Source organism: Berghia stephanieae, chromosome 1 (assembly GCF_034508935.2).
Source record: "Berghia stephanieae isolate SIO BIC M18660-M18661 chromosome 1, UCSD_Bste_1.3, whole genome shotgun sequence".
Lineage (NCBI taxonomy): Eukaryota > Metazoa > Mollusca > Gastropoda > Nudibranchia > Aeolidiidae > Berghia > Berghia stephanieae.
Window position 1 is genome coordinate 42,894,222 of NC_088360.1, and position 23,930 is coordinate 42,918,151.

The 23,930-nt window shown below is 35.1% G+C and overlaps 1 protein-coding gene across 3 annotated transcripts in view; it reads left to right on the forward strand.

Annotated features, from left to right (window-relative positions):
- The first annotated feature begins 9,064 nt into the window (after positions 1-9,064).
- LOC144975177 (AP-3 complex subunit delta-1-like) overlaps positions 9,065-23,930 on the forward strand; it is a 54,679-nt gene continuing 39,813 nt past the window's right edge. Inside the window, exons 1-4 of one of the 3 annotated variants that reach the window (XM_078918990.1) lie at positions 9,065-9,298; positions 12,292-12,387; positions 12,734-12,814; positions 13,352-13,432. In XM_078918990.1, coding sequence (XP_078775116.1) covers positions 9,203-9,298; positions 12,292-12,387; positions 12,734-12,814; positions 13,352-13,432 — 354 coding nt within the window. In that variant the 5' untranslated portion in view covers positions 9,065-9,202. Of the gene's footprint in view, positions 9,299-12,291; positions 12,388-12,733; positions 12,815-13,351; positions 13,439-23,930 lie in introns of all 3 variants that reach the window. The other 2 variants (XM_078918978.1, XM_078918998.1) reach the window with 2 other exon arrangements.

Here is a 23,930-nt window from a genome sequence, read left to right on the forward strand (position 1 = left end):
AGTGCTTTCATATGCGAGAGTTTATATTTTTCCAATCTTGGTAGTTTAGATAATTTCATGAGTGGGTTCTTTGACCTCCCATGGTGGGCAGGAAGCCACTTGTTGTGTCTTATATCCCCCTATTCTGTTTTATGAGTTGCTTTCTGTCATTGTCGTGGTTGTCTTGGTTTTGTCTGAGCCCTTTCCATAAAACGGCTGAGGGGTAAAAACAGTCAAATGAATAGTGTTGGTTTTTGGAGGTGATATTTTTTTCTCTCGTAAATCATCTCTCTGTTATGTATTATTATTTCTTTTTTTTATTTTTTATAATGGTTTGTAAACATTTGAGTGTATTCCTCTTGGTGGGATCCTGTACTGGTGTCTGGATGAAACTTTTAGGTGATCTCAAACTAAGTGCACTGATGGAATTTACACTTGTGCCCTATTTGAACTATTCCCCTTTGTCTTACTTTTTCTCGTGTCCTTTCAGTTGCAAATAAAAAAAAAAATATATTATCCCATTTTCTTCTATTTTGCTGGCGCTGAAATGACCTAAATGTGTCGCAAGCACCGTAAAACCCTTAAAAACAAACATTTCTTTCTGTATATCTATTTTGCTGTCTTGTATAATGCTGCTTTATATGTTTTTTCCTCAATAACCTGGTCACACTAACTGGTAATGAGAGGCTGACAATTTTGTGTTTGTCTTTTCCGGCACTTGTAACTGTCTGGAGTGGGTGGATGTCATGGGAGAAAAGAGAATTTTGCTTTTTGCCCAGGCCTTGTCTGCGATCTTTTGTTGAGAGGGTGAGGGAGATAATGATTTCCTAATTTTGGGAGGATATTTTTTTTCCTGTTTATCATCTCTCTATTATTAATCATTGTTAGATCCCTTGAATATAAGTATTTTAAGTATATCCATTTTGGTGGAGAATTTACATATGAGTGGGACTTGTATGGAGTCTTAACTCAGGCTACACATGGATATAATCCTTTTGGATCTTTTACTTCTATTCCCTTTTTGAAGTAGTCGCTTATTGTGAGCATGGCTAAAGTCTAGAACTGGGTTGGGTTCCTGACCTCCGATAGTGGGCAGGGGGCGTACACTGTGTCTTCTATCCCCCTATATCTGTTTTCCAACTTACTTTCTGTCTTTGTCTTCGAATGAGATTACTTGGTTTTGTCCTGGCCCTGGCTGGATACCCTGGCTGAGAGGGAAACAGTCAAATGTATAGTTATTGTTTTGGAGATTATATTTTTTCCCTTGTAAATCATCTCTCTGTTACTGTTATGTATTATTATTACATTTGTTGTTTTGAATTTATAATGTAAGCATTTGAGTGTATTCCTCTTAGTAGGGACCTGTGCTCGCGTCTGGATGAGACTTTTAGGTGATCTCAAACTCAAACTAATTACATTGATGGTGTACTCGTGGAATCTACACCAATTCCCTTTTTGTACTATTCCCCTTTGTCTTAGCTTTTCTTGGGTGCTTTAATTGTAATTCTATAATTTTTTACTATCCCATATTCTCCCTTTTATGGCGATGATATGACCTAAATGTGTTGCTAGCGCCGTAAAACCCTTAAAAACAAACAAACAAACAAAGTCTAGAATCATAATTATTTTATACTTCCTGTTTTTTAACTCTGAGATGAATTTTTAAACGTGGCAAGAGCGCCGTAAACATAAAAACGAATGACTCAAATCGATATCAGTGTCTGCTCCTCCCCTTCATCATTCTTATTGTATTTTGAAATGATCTCATGCAGCTGATTAGACTGACAATAGTATTGTGATGTGAAATGAAATCAACATCGTGTGTGTGTGTGTGTGTGTGAGAGAGAAGAGTAAGAGCGGATGATGAGGAGAGGAGAGAGAGAGAGAGAGAGAGAGAGAGAGAGAGAGAGTTATACGAATTAGTTTCAGGAGTTTCCCTTAGATAATAATAATAGGTGATGATTGTCGAATGGTACTTAACTGATTATATTGTCAGATTACAAGCCACACTGGGTTTTATCAGATTCAACTCTAAAGAGATTCCAGTAGTTTGGTCATGTTGCTTTATCTCAACCCGATTTTGTATCTATTTATATTTAAGTTGTGTATTTGTTTGTTTTATTTTGAAATAATTTGGCTAGTCAAACATTTTGCTCCCTTTTATTTTTCATATCAATATGAAAATGTAAGATTTTTTTAAAAGTATATTTTTAAAAATCCTCCTTCGCCTCCACTCCACCGATGCCATTTTATCATCATCATCATCATCATCGTCGTCGTCGTCATCATCATCTTCATATCTTAACCCTAATCACACCATCACCATAACCACCATACCTATGTGCAGAGGAATGGTCTCATCTCATATGCTGTCTTTTCCCCTTCTCCTTTATCTGTTAAGCGGGTGGTTGGATGGGAGCATCACCCTTGAATCATATACCTATGATGTTCGCATGGGTGTACGATCCGATAGTGATGTCGTTTCTTCTTCTCTTTACTAGCCTATCCTGCTTCTTTGGTTTGTGATTGTATTTTTGACAGGGAATATTTTTTTTCCTGTAAATCCTCTGCCTGTTTGTTCTTGGTTATTTATAATTTAGCTTATGATATCTTTAGGTTATGCTTTTGATTGACATTTGTACTATTTTTATTAGATTGCTTGTTTTTTTGTTTCAGCGGTCTCTCATATAACCTCAATTGTGTTGGAAGAGACCTAAAGCAACAAACAAACAAAAAAATTATCTGTTAAACAATGCTGTGTGTTTGTATGTGTGTGTTTGTGTATGTACTTGTTTTGTTATTGGGGAGGCGGGGGGTAGTTTATTTTTTCCTCATTGAATGATGACTGTATTTTGTTCTAGATCTACATGGTATGTGTATGTGTATATTATGTGTGTGTGCATGCGTGTGTATATGTGTGTATTACAAACGATTTTAGTGCATGTCCTGGGGTGGGGATCCCGTGCCTGTTTGTTTGTGGGTCCTCTGATGCTCTCAGTAGATTGTTGGTGGGATCTACTGCTATTTTTTTCTTGGATTATTTCCCTTTATCCTCTCCCTTTTTCTTTAACATTCACAAGTCCTTCTGCTCGAGAGAGTAAAACAAAAATAAATCATGTCATAAATTCATATTTAATTTGTTTAATTTATCCATTCTTTTATTTCATATATGTGAAATTGTTGATATATTTTCTCGAAATTATTTTCACTGATTGCTCTACGAAACCATTTAGTTAATATATTGCTTTTTACTGTTTGGTGATATTATTTTATATATGATATGAAATAACTGATTACATGAAATCTTTGATTGTTGATTTTAGTGCTTGATTAAATAAAATGTGAGGAAGAAAAAAATTCTGGCGCCAGGTGTGTCATAATAATTTGTATGTATGTACGTCATGATTCGATTCAAGAGACGGTATCTGGGCAGCGAGGTACTTGTGTCTTCTATCCCCCTATATCTATTTTCCAAATAGTTTTCTGTCTTTGTCTTGGAATGAGATTACTTGGTTTTATCCTGGCCCTGACCGGATACCCTTGGTGAGAGGGAAACAGTCAAATGTATAGTTAGTTTTGGGAGATTATATTTTTTTCCTTGTAAATAATCTCTCTGTTATGTTATGTATTATGTTTTGTTTACATATTATATATATGATTTGCAAACATTTGAGTGCATTCCACCTGTGCTTGTGACTGGATAAGACTTTTAGGTGATCTCAAACTAAGTACTTCGATAGTGTGCTCTTGGAATCTACATATGTTCCCTATTTGATCCAATTCTCCTTTGTCTTACTTTTTCTTGGGTGTTTTAATTGTAATTCTAGAACTTATTACTATCCTATTTTCTTCCTTTTTACTGGCGTTGATATGACCTTAATGTGTTGCAAGCGCCGTAAAACCCTTAAAAACAAACAAACAATTGCTTTCTGTCTTTTTCTTGGAATGAGATTACTAAGTTTTGTCCTGACCTTGGCTGGGAGGGAAACAGTTGAATGTACGGCCATAGTTTTGGGCGATTATTTTTTTTCCTTGTAAATCACTCTCTGTTAAGTACTGTTATTTTATTATTATTTTTTTTTAAACATATGATTTGTTAACATTTGAGTGTATTCCTCTTACTGAGATCTTGTGCTGGTGTCTGGGCGACAAATTTAGGTCTGGGTGGGGTTCCCGACCTCCCATAGTGGGCAGGGAGATCTTGCTGTGTCTTCAATGCACATGTATCTTGTTTTCCAATTGCTATCTGTCTTTGTCTTGGAATGAGATTACTTAGTTTTGTCCTGACCCTGGCCGGAGTCCTTGGCTAGGAGGGAAACAGTCGAATGTATAGTTTTAGTTTTGGGAGATGATGCTTTTTTCCTTGTAAATCATATCTCTGTAATTTACTGTTATTTTTTTTAATTATTATTGTTAACATATGATTTTTAAACATTTGAGTGTGTTCCTCTTAGTGAGGACCTGTGCTTGTGTCTGGGTGAGACATTTAGGTAAACTCAAACTAAGTACACTGGTAGTGTGCTCTTGAAACCTACTTTCTTTCCCTATTTGAACCAATCCCCCCTTTGTCTTACTTTTTACTCAAGTCCTTTTAGATGTACACCTAGAATGTTTTTACTATCAAATTTTCTTTCTTTTTACTAGCGCTGATATGACCTAAATGTGTTGCAAACGCCGCAAAACCCTTAAAAACAAAAACAAAAAAGCGACAGTATAAATAACATTTAAACCTTAGACCCCTTTGGGTGCCATACTCTGAAACAAAAGCAGCACTTGGAAGCGCAACGCGTATGGTGAAACCCTGTAATAGATATAATATTTATTTATTGCTTTTTGTACGCCTTTCGGACCTCAAATGGATACATCAAAAGCTGCAATGTGTGTGAACATGCCAGTGAAGAAATTTTAGCTAAACCTGGCTCAGTTACAGCCAACTCGAGGTACACTGTTATTTCTTTGACTAAGTGATCTTCGTAGTCGGGTAGGAAAGAACCTAAAAGCCCGATACAATCAAGGCTGTTTATTATAATATAGGATAGATTACACACAAACAGCAGTCTGGAGACAAATCAACAACAACAAAAACTTGAGCTTTTACAAAGTGCAATATCCACTAAACGTGCTCAAAGCACTTTACAAAGGGTCCCTAGTCAACAGCAATACTTAACATGTAGGAAGAGACATTACGCCTTTTAGGCGATACTACTTTTTTTTTTCCAACAGAGACAATGCTGTTAACTGTTAACGACCAGGCACTCATTTTACATCCGAGTACGATAAGAGAATGTGAGTAAAGAGTCTTTTCCCAAGGACTCAACGATGCATAGTAGAGAGCGGGTCTCGAACCCATGACCTTCCGATCCAGTGACAGTTTTAATTTTATAAAATCCACTCGGTTGTCTGATTGAACTATTCAACGCGAGAACGAATTATGATATACAGAGCATGACCGAGAGTGATGATAATAATAATAATGTGATATAGGCCTACCTATTAAATTCTTCAGTGACCTGTATTTCATTCCTTATTTCTTTCTTTCTTTAACGACGGGAGACTTTTTTTTTTTAATTCGTCAACCCCTGCTAAATATTTCCACTGACTGCTGTCTGTTTGTCTTCATTTTTTTTTCTTTCAAAGCATGAATGAATTTGATTACTCTCCATTGACAAAAAAAAATAATCGTTGCATTGCTTCACAGCCAGTAGTTTTGACATCCGCTGATTCAGCTGTTTTATTTAGGAATGATAACTAAATTTGTAATAGGATTCAATAGTCGTAACGTCACTTCCTTTCTAATGACGCATGGTAGCTTAGTAACACTGGCTCTAAACTATCGGAACAATGGCGGACGCCCGTATGAAATATTTCTCCGGCGAGCATAAAAACCTTTCCAGAGGAAAAAAAACACCACATAAATTTGATCATGTTTTGACTTTTACACATTCTGATCAAAAGGCATATGAAAAGGGAATGAAAAGTTCTAGCCAGCATGAAGAATAAAAAGTAATGATTTTCTTTGTTTAGAACCAAGATGGCCGCCGTTGCCGGGCTGCGTGACATCAGACTACTGAATCCAATTATTAATACAGTAGAGAAATATAGAATGACAGACATGAGATGTAGACATATTATAATATGTAGCGAGATGACCATGTGACTAAGGCATTGCACTTACACCAAGTGGATATATGGGTTCGAACGTAACCTCTGTAAACTCATAGCCAGACACGGCTAAAAAAATGTGATCCATTTCGGCATTACTCGAATCGGCATTATGTCAGGATGAAACGCATGTAAAAAAGTAAAGTTAAAATGTTAAAATGATTCGAATTTGTAAAACCTACATTTTAAACCCTTTAAGAAAGATTACTTTTGTAAACTTAACTCGCTTTATATATAGTATGCGCTTGGCTTAGAAGCTCACACCATTGCCATCCGGAAGTATAACGGACCAACACACAAAACTCTGTGTAACCATGAACTTTTATAGTCAGATAATGCAGTTAAGTGAGAATTACTCATAAACGTGGATGGCAAAAAACAATAACAAAGACCTGAGTGACGTCAACTTGGTTCATCTATAACATTGACCATCGTGTACATATTTGCAGGTCTGATAGCCGGACGCAATTATGGGCTTGATTGAACATTGCTGTAATGGACAATATAATTTTAAATATGGGTTTAGAGTATTCCCATTACAACAATGAGTCCATAACGATTTGGGTTATCAGAACTGTAAAAAAGTACACATCGGCTTTGACCAATTTATTCAATTTTCAGTATCTAAAGCAGCCCGACATAATACCGGTTTGGGACGGTGAGTCACAAATTACGTCACAATCCAATGTGACGATCACCAAAAAAGAAAATTAAAAAGCAAGTCCTCAGTAGTGCTAAAAGGAAACAGTTGCTTGAAAAATAGATACGAGTAGAACGAAATTGACATCACTCAGCTTTTTTGTTTTTCGTTTTAAGCTAACCATTTTTTATGAGTAGTTCTCACTAAATTGTATCAACCAGACTAAAAACGTTTAAAGTTACACATAGTTTTGTAACACACCTTTACACCTGCAACATGGTTGTTAATAAACAATAACGTGAATGATATCGACCTCTCTTATAGATAGTATGCGCTTGGCTAAGAAGCCCATAACATTGCCATCCGGAAGTATAACGGACCAACACACAAAACTGTGTGTATCCATGAACGTTTATAGTCATGTTAATAAGTTTAGTGAACATTACTCATAAACGCGGATGGCAAAAAAACAATAACAAAGACCTGAGTGACGTCAACTTAGAACCACCGCCAAGTGGGTGACTCGTTATCATGCCATCGATAGTAAAACCTGTGTAGTTCGCAATGTTTCCCAATCAATCCCACTGTTTACATTATGACGCGTGTCCGAGAGGCGTGGTTATATAGTGTAGGTGTCTATTGAATACAACTCACTATTCGCTTTGTTTTGGGGGTCACCGCCTTGTATCCTGATGTATTTAACCAGTCAACTGCCGTACTCTGGAAAACACATATTTTACAAATAATTGTCCAGAATACGCGTCCGTCAAATATCGATCGATTTAAACGATCCTATCTTGACCCCCCCCCCCCCCCAAAAAAAAAAAAATACAAAATAAAAAAATAAAAACACAACAAAAACAAAGAAACAAAAAAAAAAATAAACACACAACAAATCAAAAAAAATAAATAAACAAAAAACAAAAAAAAAAAAAAAACAAAAAAAAAAACAACAACAACAACAGAAAACAAAAACAGTAAAAATAAAAAAAATGTAAAAAACCCCAAAAAACAAGCAAAATTTTGAAACCGGGACTTCGCGAAATGAAGAAATTAAAATTCTTAGAGTTATAAATTTGATGTCAAGAATAGGCAAGTGTTAGGAAATTTTATGGAAAAAGAAAGCAGAGGTAGATAACGGGCAGGCTATGTCACAAGTCTCAGGACACGAACGGGAGAGACGACCAGAGGATAGGGAGAGTTGGAGAGATTCGCAAATCCGGCACCACTTGATGATGATGATGGTGATGATGACGATGATGACGATTCTGCTGCTGCTGCTGATGATGATGACGATGATGCTGATGATGATGATGGTGGTGGTGGTGGTTGTAGTGGTGGTGATGATGATGGTGGTGGTGGTGATTATGATGATGACGATGATGATGATACCAATGATTTGACGCCACTCTACTGTATGTTGTTGTTGTCTCCAATCCAATCCATAGGGTCTTAGCCTCAATATTAAAGATACAAGCAACATTTTGTATGGTGTGGGATGGCGTCCGGTTATGGCTCTATATCAAAATAGTAATTGTAACCGTACTTCTGTGATAGAAAAGTTTTCTAATTGGCAAGTGAATTTGTGATAACAAGATCAGATTTTTTGTTTGTTTAAATTGTCGGGGAGGGAATTTCTTAACCTTATCTTGGAAAAAAGGACTGAATGTGTGCATAGCCGATAGCAGTGCTCTTTCTTGGGTTTTGTTGGTGGTCTTTAATTGGGATGGTGGTTTATCGTTGTATACTTTTGAAGACTCTTTTTCTCCTGTTTTCTCTTAAATGTTATCCAATGAGAGGTTTCCACCGACGTGCTGTCTTTTGCAGGCCTGAGAACCCAAAATTGTTCGGGGCTCAACGTTGTAATGGAAATACTGTCAAACCAACGCAAAATATTGTCCATTACAACAATGTTAAAATAGGCCCATAATTGCGTTCGGCTATCAGACCTGATAATATATGCACCTAGGTTTCCACCAAAGTCTCTCTTGTAGCGACTTGTAGACTAATATGAAAAGGTGAGTATGGAGCTATTGCAAATATAAATAAGTACACGTCGGTGCCAGACAAATCAAAAAGGAAAATACATGAAACATACAATCTCAAAACATCTTAAAAAATCAGTCTTCTTTGACTGTGGATTGAACGTCAGACACCCTGAGTTTTGATACTAATTTGAGTTTTAAATGAGTTATTTACCAATTTTAATTAATACAGGCAATGAAGGGGGGTAAAATTGCTTTTGATATTCTTCTTTATTATTCTGATTATGTCCCTTCCCATGTCTACGCGTCAGATCACATGATCAAAGGAAACGGAAGACATTTTGTCGGCTTTGCTCGGAAAGCCGATTAAAAATCTATTATATTTTCATCTTTTTACCTTCTGTTTTGTGGAATGACGGACTGAAACAAATTTACGATGGCGTTGAAGAAAGTCAAAGGAACACTTGAACGTGTTCTTGACAAGAATCTTCAGGACCTTGTTCGAGGCATACGGAATCACAAAGATAATGAGGTTGCTTTTATTGGCATAAAATCATTTATTTATTATTATTATTTGTTGTAAGATGCTCTATTGTTATGATAACGGTGACCGATGTTGACGCCCCTGTCTGTCATGTCAATGCTGCAAGGCTGGCATAATTAGTAATATTCGCTGTTCATTGACATATGACGATAATATCATGTATCCATAATAAGATCTTGCAGCTCAAACTTCAATTCTGGGCCCAGTGCAGAGGCGCAGTTCAGTTCACTCAGTTGCTGTGTTGAAGTTGAAAAGACGGATGATGAGAGAGACTGTGACTGATCGTGATGCCTTGGCCCTGGCCGTCCCTTCCTATGGCTAATGAATGGCAACTGTAAAGTCGAACTAAAAGGGGTGGGAGACCTTCCATAAGCTACTACATCCCGAGTATTCTTCTAGTAAGGGGTTTGGGAGGGGGGGAACTTTTTAAAAAAAAGTCTCCCCCCTACTACTACTATAAGTTCTAGTGTAGGGGGTTTGGGAGGGGGGAGACTTTAAAAAAAAAAAAAAAGTTTCCCCCCTCCCAAACCCCCTACTAGAACAAGAAAACTTGGGTTGTAGTATAGCTTATGGAAGGTCTCCCAAAGGGGTTGTTGGCTCTGGCATTTACCCATTGTGTTCATTTTATTGTTTATGGCTCGGATTTCATTAGAGAATTTCTTGCTTTTTGGACCTCATTATTAGATAGTAGTTATTAGTTCTGAAAAAAGAACCCTTGGTTTATTAAATCTATCGCGGTGGTTATCCCCAGACACCTGTCTGGGGATAATGAAAATTCGTTATCCCCAGACATATATTTGGAACTCTGCTCTTTTAAACAATTATATGCATTCCAGAATATGGAACGTTTCCAAATGCACATAGAAATAAGGAAAGTTAATAAAATGTCTATAAAAACATATAATTGATTAACATTAAATCAGTTGTTACTACATATACACAATATGCGTCGACTTCGAAGTGGGTGTCATGGCCGAATGGTTTAGTCGTCTGCCCTGGAAGTTTTACCAGAATCAACGTTGTGGGTTCGAATCCTGGTTCCGCCACTTTTGTTTTGTTTTTTTTAAAATTCCGCCTTCTTTTTACAGAACGTTGCAAGGGATAAATGTCCCATCCATCCCCCCCCCCCCCCCACCTCTTTTTTTTGTTGTTGTTTTTTTTGTGCGAGTCTATTCTTTTCTCCTTTTTGTTCCGTTTCTGAGCATGAATCTCTTAAAATTGTTTTTATTTTTAAAAAAAATTATTGTTTGTTTTTTTCTACTCTATCTGACCATTTGGTCGCTCTGAATATTTCTGTTTGCTTTTTAATTATTTAATTATTTATTCTTTTTAGACACTTTTTTGAGATCGGAGTGGGGATGAATATGACAATTTGCTAGAAACTAGAAAGGAACCAAGAGAGAGAGAGAGAGAGAGGAGAGAGAGAGAGAGAGGAGAGAGAGAAGAGAGAAGAGTTAAAAAAAAAAAAGAGGCAGGGGGAGGATGGATGGGACATTTATCCCTTGCAACGTTCTGTAAAAAGAAGACGGAATTGAAAAAAAAAAAAAGTGGCGGAACCAGGATTTGAACCCACAACGTCGATTCTGGTAAAACTTCCAGGGCAGACGACTAAACCATTCGGCCATGACACCCACTTCGAAGTCGACGCATATTGTGTATATGTAGTAACAACTGATTGGTTAATTTTATGTTTTTATAGATATTTTATTAACTTTCCTTATTTCTATGTGCATTTGGAAACATTCCATATTCTGGAATGTGAATAATTGTTTAAAAGAGTGGAGTTTCAAATATGCGTCTGGGAATAACGAAATTTCGTTATCCCCAGACAGGTGTCTGGGGATAATGACAGCCTAAATCTATATGGTGGTACCATCAAGCTCAGGCCAACCAATTTTCTCAGGTCACGTCTGCATCATCAGATTATTTCAGAAAGAAAGGGGGTCAAAATTAAAGAAAGTCTTGCGACTGATCTCAATTTGAAATTTGTATATGGACTTAATGGGAATTGACTTTGCTCCAGATAGAAATCCTCTCTAGTCGCATTATTGTTCCCTTGATGAAAACAGTAAGATGTTGGAGTTGAATCACACCCTACCTGTGAATTGTCTGAATATACAGTCCAAGGGACACCACTTAATTGGGATAGTCCCTTTATTGGGATGATTCCTTGGGAAAGGAATTTTTTCTCTATACAAAGTCTCACCCTTTCCAATTCCCAGCCGCTTAATTGGGAGGAAACTTGACATTGGTCGACCCCATAAAAGAGCTTTTTTGTTTTCTCCATTTAAAATGTTGATAAAATGCAAATTAGTCTAACGGGTCGGTCAACCGGATGTATGGTTGTACCGTTCATCGTAGAGGTATGAACAATAGACTTTACCCGTATCCCCTGTTAGTTTCTATCGTGACAGCGAATCAGGTGTGCCATCAAACTGTGTGTCATCATAGAGATGTGAACAATGTATTTACCTGTATTCCTTCTCAATATCATCGACTGCCATCACTACACACATGGTCATGGGTCAATTGACCAGGGTACGATGGGTATTGAGTGATAGTTCTTTGTTCAAGGCTTTCACCCATAAATGGTTTGTTTGTTCAGTGAGACAAATGAGAATGGGTAGACAAATCATTTTTAATCCTTTGCTTACTTATGCAGCTGTTATTCATAAATTGTTTTGTGCAGTTAGATTTGTCTCTCATTGTTAGATCAAATTAGCAGTCAAGTGGCCGTTTTAGTAACCCAAATGAGACGTCAAACAAGTCTCCCAGATTAGTATATTGACTATGATAAATCTGAAAAATTGCCCAATTTCATGTCCACCACTTAATTGGGACGATTTGTTGGGAACTGAGCCGTCCCAATAAATCGGCTTGGACTGTATTTTTCTTTCATCCATATGGCAGGTAGGGAGATGTATTACAGTAATATTGTTTTACTTTCAAACTATACATATATAATTTGCCTTGCATTTCAGAGTAAATACATAGCAGAATGTATTGATGAAATCAAGCAGGAGTTGAAACAAGAGAATTTGGCCATCAAAGCCAATGCTGTCAACAAGTTAACCTATGTAAGTTGAATTAGCAAGGTTTAAAGCTGATTATTCAGGGTCATGTAATTTATTATTCTCTTGGGTATTACTTAGCCACGTCTTTTTTTCTATTTAGAAATTTTTTAATTAAAGGACAAGAAGATGTTAAAATATTTCCAAATTTGGAACTTGTGATGTTAATATTTTTTGTAATGTACTGACTGATATAATATTTTTGTTCTAAATATTACTGTTGTCGGTATGTTAATTTTTGTTTTGTATTGTATGTATTTTTATTTTATTTCTTGGTATTTTTAAAAAGTGTGACCCAGCTATATGTAAGGGTTCCCAAACTTTATCTTCTTTCCACTTTCTCTTCCCTCAGCTTCAAATGTTGGGCTATGACATTAGCTGGGCTGCTTTCAACATCATTGAAGTGATGAGTTCAACCAAGTTTACATTTAAGGTTTGAAATAAATTAATCGATTACTTTCTTAGTTTAAAATATATGTTTCAATTTCAACCGGTTAAAAGCAAATTTCTTTGATCTAAATTTTGCACAAGTTAAATCAACACTGCATCCATCTTTGTGATTATATATTTTTAATATCATATTGGATTGAGAGTATAAGACATATCTCCTCAATTAGTGAAATTATCACTATGGATCAGAGGACAGCATATTATAGACTTTAGATGTAATTATTATAAAATAAAACTGACTTTTTGTTTTGAAGTAAATATTGATGACTGGAAATTGTATAATAATAATAATAATAATAATAATAATAATAATAATAATAATAATAATAATAATAATAATAATAATAATAATAATAATAATAACGATAATAATAATGATAACAATAATTTAATAATGATGATGATAGTCCATTCATTATTATCATCATCATCGTCATCATCACCATCTTCATTGATTTTAACATGATAATGAGTTGCTTTAAAAGCTAAAAGATTTGTATATTTTTATCTTAATCTCCAGCGGATTGGATATCTAGCAGCATCGCAATCTTTTCACGATGAGACAGATGTCCTCATGCTGACAACAAACATGATCAGAAAGGTAAGAGTGAAAGTTGTCTTGTGTGAAAGTATTCATATCTAAATGATTGTAACTTTTCTTTGTGATTTTACCCTTGTTTTCCTAACATATTGTATATTATAGATAATTAGATTATTAGTCCCATCTGATTATAATTTTTTGAAATTTTCTGAAAATAAATGGTATTTGTAGTGTTTTTTTCTTCTTATTGTGTGGCATGTAAATTAGATGATGAGACTGTTTGTATTGACATGATGTAAACGTTATGTTCTGTCAAAGTACTAAAATCATATTCAGTTACTTTCTGTTTTTTTGGGGTTTTTAAAAAAAATTATTATTTTTATCTATACAATGGTCTCTGTTTATTAGTGCAGTCCTCAATAATATGACAAGAGTAAGAGTATACTTATAGTATAGCTGTAAAGTGTTTATAAGTGCATTTTTTTGCTTAGTCAATGCCTATAAGGTCCAATTGGCTAAAATATGTTTCTCCTCTGAGTTTCTTTAAATTTATGCACCAGATTGCATGACTGAAACTCTCACTGGCCCATTAAAAAATTACTCTTAGATATATTGTTTCTTTCGGGGTTGCCTTTTTTTTAAAAGAGTAAACCAAAGTTTTCTCTATCACATTATGTGATAGCATATAAGATTTGGACAAGGCATTAAGAGGCTTGTGATTCGTTGCTATGTCTGTTTTCTGGATAGACTCATTTATTTGAGCCTCTAATAATTCTATTTATCAGCACTGGTCCTCGTCCTCTGTTCTCACCAATTTAGTTGAATCTAAATTCTAATGGTTTAATTGCTTACTTTTTAACTTTATGGGCAGCAAGTTTGCTCTCATCTCTCTCCTCCTCCACCTCTTTCCCTTCTTAACTCTTCCTACTCCTCGTGTTTCTCCCTTTCTTTACTTTACATCCTATATTGCCTCCATGAACAACATCTAGCTCGATTACAACATTAAAACACCTGTGTGCTATGACTCTTAACTACTCGTCCTTAACCCCCGGGCTGTTACAAAGGCTCTGCCAAAACCTGCCTATTTTAACGCTTTCAATTTTATGGCAGTCCTACACATCATTACATACGTGTTAACCAATGGAATGGGTACGTTTCATGCAAGACTGTTGATAGAATAGGTGGGTGAGGTTAACATCTGCAGAGCATTTTTCACAAAATCATGGTTACTGATTAATTTGATCTCTTTATTTTAACATTTGAAATAGAACTTGGTTAGAAAAATGAGTGTGTCATAAGCATAGTCCATTTGGGTGAACAGACTTATAAGGGGGTAAATTATATATCGTTAAAAAATCTGTTTTGAATCAGGATTGTGCTTATAACTGGACCGTGCTTAAACTGGAGTGTTTATATATGGAGATATGGAGACCACTGTAATTTTCTTTTAAAATTTTATTAGTTACGTCATACGGTCATTTAACCTGTTTGAAACATTCAAACAATGAAAAATAGATTGATAAAACATAAATGATGTAGCTGCAGTTTCTGTTAGAAATAGATAGTTTTCGTTATAGTATTTTACAAGGGTAAAGTTTCACAATGAAACTGTAGCAGTTGCTCATTCTTTTATGCAATAGTAGGATTACACATGCAGTTTGTAATACCATAATGTGGTTTGGATCTGATTTTCACCTCATGATGTGAAGAATACAAGACTTATTAGCTTTAGTGCATACTGTTATTTTAAATCAAAAGCTTCTCACCTATTCCAAAACATAGGCTGTTAAGAAAAAAGGATATATTTTCATTTTTTGGGTACAGGAACAAAAGTATTCGGTTTATTAAAAGAGTGAGCAAAGAGAATTTTTTATTAAATTATAAAATGCGTTGGATTAATAATGGTTATGTCATAAAAGCATGTCATAGGGCAATGATTTTAAACTAATAGAAGTGGAACCTATAGAACTAATGCAAAATAAAATTGATGTTGTAATGTGAAGAGCAAATATGTCAATGATACATTATACTTATAATGTATCAATGATACATTATACTTATATTTATTTTCAAGTCTAGAAAACTGTTGTATTAAGATCCCCCCCCCCCCCCCCCCCCCCCCCCCCCAGCCCACACATACACACACCTGTATTTTTATAAATGCAATGATTTTCTGCTCTAGCCTTAATTCTGTCTCTTAAAACAAAAGTGCATTTGATTAGGTGTCACTTTTTAAAAAAGTGAAATTTGCGTTGAAATAGTTTTTTTAGTAGTCTAGATTTATGATTATTGTTTGCTGGTAGCATAACTTGTAATGTAATGATTTCTGGCAAGAAGACAACAATGATATCGTATTGTTGATGGCTGAACTTATTTGCCAAGCATCCAAATAAAAAATAATTATAAATGTAAAAAAAAAGTAGTTTCTTAAAAAGGGAAAGAAAGCCCATGGAGCCAGAGTTTAATCTAGTTTCTTTATGGTGAAATGGACTATAACAATTTCTTAGTATCCTTCTCATAGGATGCTAGTCTATAGCAAGTAATTTTCTACAGACCTAAGAGATCCTGTCACCCAATTATTGCTGGGTGGACAAAGCGGTAAAAAAAACAATAGATCTTGACTGCAATAAGAATCTATATTGGTCCCTTTGCTTGTGAGGCTAGTACTCTATCAACTGAGCTATCGGGACCCCCAATTCTAAACTTGGAGGAGTATAATCATGCAATGGACAAGAGGAAATCCATACTTGATCTGTATGTTGCAAACTGAGTCAAATACATATTTGTTGAACATGTATTTGATGAAGCCATAAATCTGGTGAGCAGGAGCAAGAGTTACATAACAGACTTATATTTTCACATAATTATTGAATCACAGATTTTCAAAAAAATTGCTGTGTTATACCGGGCAGTTTAATGATTGTGTGTTGGACTGTAGATATTAAAGAACTGGAGTATGCATACTGTTAAAAGGAATAACTCAAGTGAATACGATTTTCAAACATAAGAAGAGAGAAAATAATCGTGTTTAAACCCACTTGACGGTAACTTTGGGGGTAAAGTGTTTAATTTAAAGACTGTAGATTGACACTTATTTAGAATCACTGTGAGGCTTTGAAATGTTTTCTCATGAGTTTTGGGTTTAAACCCTGTCACTTTGTCTTGTGGCAGATCAACTTTTAAATTGAATTACTGCTTTAGAAAGTACCTTGATGGTGTTGAAGGGGACCTAAACACACAATTTTGAAATCTATGGAAAACCATGCCTAGGTCAAAATATTATTGAATAAAAAAATCTGTTACAATTATTGTGAATGTAGTAACACTTTTGTTTCCATTTTAAGTTTTAAAAAAGCAAAATAAAAAAACATACAATCTTTTATTGGTGCTTTAGTATTCCATTTTAGTCTTTTCTTATCTCTGAAATTTCGTGCTATTACCTTAATAATGCCTGTTTGATTGTTGTTTTGTGAGATCATTGTTTTTTGGATGATTGTTTTGGACAGTTACCTTATTTTGAATGGTAAATGTTACGTAGTGATTGCAGCAAAAAAACTACCACCGAGTACTTTATTTTCTGGTTTTCAATTACTTTTCCCGTCATATTGAGGTCTCAACACCAACTGCAATGAAAACTTGATTGGAATGATGAAGTGTAAGATATATATTTGTATTACAACTACAGTTAGTTGTAATAAATATATATCTTACACTTCATCATTCCAATCAAGTTTTCATTGCAGTTGGTGTTGAGACCTCAATATGACGGGAAAAGTAATTGTTGCTGTCTATTCAGAAAAGCTAGTCATATAATGGAAAATGAAAGTCTAGTCCAATATATACAGTTGTAAATCAGCATCTAATTACTCATTTGATCAATTGTTTGATTAAAACCATTTGAGAGGTCAATATAAATTTCTCTGAAAGAAGATGGTGCTCAGGCTAAACATGATAAAGACAATTTTTTGTTAATGAAGCAAAGGAAATGCAAACAAACAAACAAAAAAAAGTGTCATGCTTACCCCTCCACATGAAGCTGATACACTGAGTTAAAAGTTTACCTGTTAATTTTAGATATATTCAGATAAGCACTATTGAAAGCATGAATTTACATTAACTTCATTGTTTGTAGATTTTTATCACGCACTGTTTAGCCACACCTTAAATTGATTTCTTCATATAAAGTCAAAATTTTTTACAATACTTTTGTGTTTTGTTTTCTTCGCCTCAGGATGGAATGCGTTCCTGGAGAATATTCAATCCTATTTGTTTATTCCCTTTTACAACTGACACAAAACTATTATTAATTTTTCTTTCATTGAACTTTTTTTTTTTTCATCAAATTTTAACTAAATTGTTTGATCACATGTTATTTCTTGTTATAGTGCTTCTAAGTGGATTGCTATAGGCTGAGTGTTTGTATCAGCTTATAAGTGTTGTCATTCATCACATGATGATTATCATGATTATAAATCATTCAATATTTTATTTTCCAAATATATTTTCCCTTTAATATCCATTTTCTTAGCCACAGTACAGCTTATAAGGTATCCATCATGTTAACAAGAGTTTAATCAAAATCAAGTGCTGTCGTGGGTTGCTGGTAGGAGAATTTCTGCTGAGGGTTCACTCTTGATATCCCCTCTTATTCAGTTGTCTCTTTCCACAAGACTTTCTATTTTTGTACTGAAGTGTAACCTCTTGGTTATTTTTTCTGGGCCCTTAGTGAGATCCACAGTTCAAGGGGAGACAAGTTGATGTCTTTTTGTGGGAATAATTTTTTTCCTTTTGATCAGCTCTTTGTTGCGATACATTTGATTCTTAGTCTACTTCTTTCTTTGAACTAGTCCCCTTTAATTGAGCTATGTGCGTCATTGCATCTAGTCATTTTCTTATTGCATTGTGAGATTTGTTGTTGATATTAGTCCCTTTAGAGTTGATTTGAGATAATCCTTCCTTGCTTCATTAAAACTGATGATATCTTTCTACTTTGAAGAAACTGATTCATTGCGACTTAAAAATAACTTCAGCCGTGCACTCATAATGGCTTCAGTATGGATATCTTGAAAATATATGTGCATATATAGTTGTGGAAAATACGAATAGATATATTTAATTTTTGCCTAAGAGTGTGAATGTGTTCATGCATGCATGCCTGTGTGTGTGTGTCTGTGTATATATGCACACACATTTGTACGTGAGCTGTGGTATGGAAATGTATAAGAAACGAGAAACAAATGAACATGCTTCATTCATGTTACTTGTGTTGTCATATTAAATTTTAAATACTACCAAGATATAACCGCTAGTAGTAATTTAATCTCAGGCTTTTCAAACATAAGTTTAAGGCTGTGCCAAAAGGTCAATACTTTGTCAACTTTTTTTTGGCACTCTAAAAAGCCATTACTGCCACTAATACTGCTATAATTTTGATGATAGAGTATTGGTTTGATTATTTTTCATTATTCAACAAGAAAGACTAATTGACACAGACAATTTTCAAGTTTTTAAAAATATAAATTGATTTGTGATGTTTTTTATGTTGAACGTTACAAAAATAACTCTTTGAAACAGCCTGTGTTGTTTTAGCCATACATATTTTTTAACCTATTCACAATCTTCATTTTTTTTTCTCAAAATAGGAATTGGTAAGTTCTCAGCATGTCTTTATTCTGATGGGTTTCCATTAGACGCTTCCTCCAATAGTAAAATGATCTCGAACAGCATGCAAAGTCTGTCCATCGTCTAGAATAAGTTTTTTGGAGTAAAATTTCCTTTATTAGCTTGCTTTATATTTTCTCTCCCTACAAGCTCAGTAAAGAATTTGAACAGATATTGCGTGCATAATATTTTTAGCATTAAATTTAAAGCCTTTTCTAAGATATATGAGTAGGTCAAAATGAGAAAAATAAAGGGACAGTGACAATTATGTGTCCTTATCTGACCATAATAAATTAATGAGATGGTGTTGCTTACTATATTGTTTCACAAATCAATTTCTTTGTGATATAGACTTTCTCATGTTATAGCTTGTCTTCCAATTCCCCCCTTTTTTTTCCAAAATAAAAAGTTTTCAAACATGTCATCTCCCCTTTTTATTTTGTTGTATGAGATCTGTGATAACCTCAATAACAGTTTGTATTGGGATATATGTATTAACTGTTTTATGGACAATATGACCTTTTTTGTTTTTCCACCCCTCAAGTGTCAATCAATGGAATTTTTAATTCTGTATGTCAAGAACTTGGTACTCCAATTTAAAAACTCTTTTGGTCTGACCTTTTTCTTTGGTTTGAAAGGGTTTTCTTCCATTAACAAAAATGCTTATTTATTTTTTTCTATATTCATCATGAAAGCAATGATGATTTCTCTTATTATGACGGATCATCATCATCATCATTGCCTTTTTCACCCTGGGTCAGGGTATAGGCCACAGACAAACAGTTTCCATCCTTCTCTATCCTGAGCCAACTTTTTTATCTCATTCCAGGTCTTACCACTTCTCTGTATATCAGCTTCTTTAATTCTTCTCCATGTTCCTCGTGGCCTTCCCCTTGATCTTCTGCCCTGAGGGTTCCAGTCCAATACTTTCTTTGTTATAGTTGAGTCATTCTTTCTAAGCGTGTGTCCAATCCACCTCCATCGTCTTCTTCCTATATCCTCTCCTACTGGTTTCTGCTGTGTTCTTTTCCATACTTCTTCATTTTTTATTCTATCCATCCATTTTATTCTGAGTAGCTTACGCATGCACCTGTTTACAAAAATCTGTACCCTCCTTATACATGCCTGTGATGCGTTCCAAGTTTCACATCCATACAGTAGGACAGACTTCACGTTTGAGTTGAAAAGTCTTAGCTTTAGTTGAAGGGAGATATCTTTAGTTCTCCAAACTCTGTTCAAAGATGTGAATGCAGCCTGTGCCTTTCCTATTCGTGCTTTCACCTCTGCTTCCGTGCCTCCATCCTTGTCAATTATACTTCCGAGATAGCAGAAAGTGTCTATATCTTCGAGTTCCTGATCTTTTACTTTGATCTGCTCCCTTTGACGCGTACCTATCCTCAAGACCTTTGACTTTGCAGGGTGTATTCTTAGACCAATTGATTCCGAGAGGCTGTTTATAATTGTGGTTTTTGTTTGCATCTGGTCCTGGGTGTGGGACAAAAGAGCCAGATCATCTGCAAAATCCAGATCATCCAACTGTGTCCAGGGGGTCCACTGTATCCCATTTCTTCTCCCTTTGGAGGTTTCCTTCATTAGCCAATCAATGGCAAGGATGAACAGGAATGGAGAGAGCAAGCATCCCTGCTTGACACCAGTCTTAATTTCAAAGCTGTCAGTCAGCTGATCTTCATGTACAACCCTGCAACTTGATCCTTCATACATTTCCTTAATGAGGTTTACTATCTTTTCAGGGAGTCCATAATGTGCCAGAATTTTCCACAATGTTGCTCTGTCAATACTGTCGAAAGCCTTCTCGTAATCCAGAAAGTTGACAATAAGAGGAGAGTTCCATTCTATAGACTGTTCCACTATGACTCGCAGAGAGGCAATCTGGTCGGTGGTTGAACGGTTTTTCCGAAAACCTGCCTGTTCGTCCCGCAGTTTAGCATCTGTTGCATTCTTAATTCTCTCTAAAATAATACGGTTGAAAACCTTTCCTGGGATAGAAAGAAGAGTGATGCCTCGATAATTATTACAATTACTGAGGTCCCCTTTCTTTGGAAGCTTGATAAGATGTCCTTCCTTCCAATCCTTTGGGAATATCCCGTCATTCCAGATTCTCTCAAATAGTGGGTGCAGGGCCTCAGCATTTCTTTCCGCATCAACTTTTAGAGCCTCCGGTGGAATCTGGTCTGGTCCAGCAGCTTTCCCCCTTTTCATCTTGTTAATGGCACCCACAATCTCTGCTATCGATGGTGGATCACAGCTAATTGGTAGCTCATTCCTTGCAGGCAAAATTTCTGGCTGGTTGTCTGGTGGTGGTCTGTTCAGAAGGCAGTTGAAATGTTCCCTCCATCGTTCAGATTGAGCCTCTTTTCCAAAAATAGTTTTCCCATCTTTGTCTTTGACTGGTACCTCTGGTTTCCCATATTTTCCAGCAAGTGTCTTGGTAGTTTGATAAAGGATCCTCATGTGTCCTCCAGTCGCTGCTGCTTCTGCTTTCTCTGCAAGTCTGTTCATGAATGCTTCCTTGTCTTTCTTCACAGATCTTTTGACTTCCTTAGCTATGGCTCGATACTGCTCTTGTGCATCCAGTCTTGAAGCCCTTGTTCGGCTTGCATTCACTTGTTCCTTCCTTGTTCTCCTCTTTTCAATAAGGTCCAAGGTGGTTGGACTTATCCATTCTTTATGTTCCGATTTCTTTACCCCCAATACCTCGTGGCAAGTTGTTATGTAAACTTCCTTGATCTTTGCCCAATGTGACTCTACATCTATGTCCTCCTCGAGCTCAGTAAGAGGTTGGAATCTATTACTCAATTGTAGTTTGAATTCCTCATTCTTTTCCCCATCAAGTGCATTCACCTCGAATTTTCTTCTTGTATGTGATCTGGCCCCGTGTTTTCTGAGTCGGAGCTTAAGCTTTGCCAATAGCAGGTGGTGGTCTGATCCAACATCTGCCCCTCTCCGTACTGTCACATCTTCCAATGAACGTCTGAATCTACGAGAGATACAAAAATGATATATAAATCATTCAATAATTTTATTTTTACCAATATATTTTCCCTTTAATATCCATTTTCTAGCTCCACAATACAACTTATAATATCCATCATTAAAAGAGTTTAATCAAAATCAGTGCCTCGTGGTGCTGGTCAGAAGAATTTCTGCTGAGGTTCACTCTTGATATCCCCTCTTTTTCATTGTCTCTTTCCACAAGACTTTTCTATGTTTTGTACTGAAGTTAAACCTCTTGGTATTTTTCTGCCCTTAGTGAGATCCACATTCAAGGATACAATTTGATGTCTTTTTTGTGGAATAATTTTTTCCTTTGATCAGCCTCTAGTTTGCGATACTATTAGATCTTAGTCTACTTCTTCTTTGAACTAGTCCCCTTTAATTGAGCTATTGCGTCATTGCATCTAGTCATTTTCTTTTTGCATTGTGAGATTTTGTTTGTTGATATTATCCCTTAGAGTTGATTTGAGATAAACCTTCTTGCTTCATTAAAACTGATGAGATCTTTCTACTTTGAAGAAACTGATTCATTGCGACTTAAAAATAACTTCACCCGTGCACTCATAATGGCATTCAGAATGGATATCTTGAAAAATTCATTGATGCATATATATTGTGGAAAATCGAATATAAATATTTAATTTTATGCCTAAGAGTGGAAATGGATCATGCATGCAAGCCTGTGTGTGTGTGTCTGTGTATATATCACACATTTGTACTGAGTTGGTATGGAAATGTATAAGAAAACGAGAAACAAATGAACATGCTTCATTTCATGTTACTTGTGGTTGTCATATTAAAATTTTTAAATTTCACCAAATAAAACCGCTAGAAAGAAATTTTAAAATCTCAGGTTTTTTAAAACATAAGTTTAAGGCTGTCCAAAGGTCAAACTTTGTAAACTTTTTTTGGCACCTAAAAGCCATTTACTGCCACTAATACTGCTAAAATTTTGATGATGGGTTTTGGGTTTGATTATTTTTCATTTTTCCCAACAAAAAAAAAAAAATTTGGACCAGAAAATTTTTTAAAGTTTTTTAAAAATAAAAAATTGATTTGTGATTTTTTTTTAGGGTTAAACGTTAAAAAAAAAACTTTTAAAAACAGCCGTTTTTTTTAGCCATACTATTTTTTAACCTATTACAATCTTTTTTTTTTTTCTAAAAATGGGTTTTTGGTAATTTCTCAGCATGTCTTTTTTCTGGGGGTTTTTCCATTAGACGTTTTCCTCCAATAGAAAAAAATGATCTCAAAACAGCATGCAAAGTCTGTCCATCGCCCCTAGAATAAGTTTTTTGGAGTAAAATTTCCCTTTATTAGCTTGCTTTATATTTTCTCTACTACAAGCTCAGTAAAGAATTTCCCAGATATTGCGTGAAATAATATTTTTAGCTTTAAAATTTTAAAGCCTTTTTAAGATATTTGAAAAGGTAAAAATGAGAAAAAAAAAAGGGACATGAAAATTTAAATGTGCCCTTTTATCGACCATAAAAATTTAATGAGAGGGTTTTGTTGTTTAAACTAAATTGTTTCCAAATCAATTTTTTTGTGATATGGGACTTTCTCATGTTTTTCTTGTCTTCCAATTCCCCCCTTTTTTTTCCAAAATAAAAAGTTTTTTAAAAATGTCATCTCCCCTTTTTTTTTTTGTTTTTTGGGGATTTGTGATAACCTCAATAAAAGTTTGTTTGGGGTTTAGTTTTAAAATGTTTTTTGGACAATATACCTTTTTTTTTTTTCCAACCCCCCCAAATTTTCAATCAAAGAATTTTTTTTCTGTATTCAAAAACTTTGGGACCCAAAATTTAAAAAATCTTTTTGGGCTGACCTTTTTCCCTTTGGGTTTTAAAGGGTTTTTTTTTCCATTAACAAAAATGCTTAT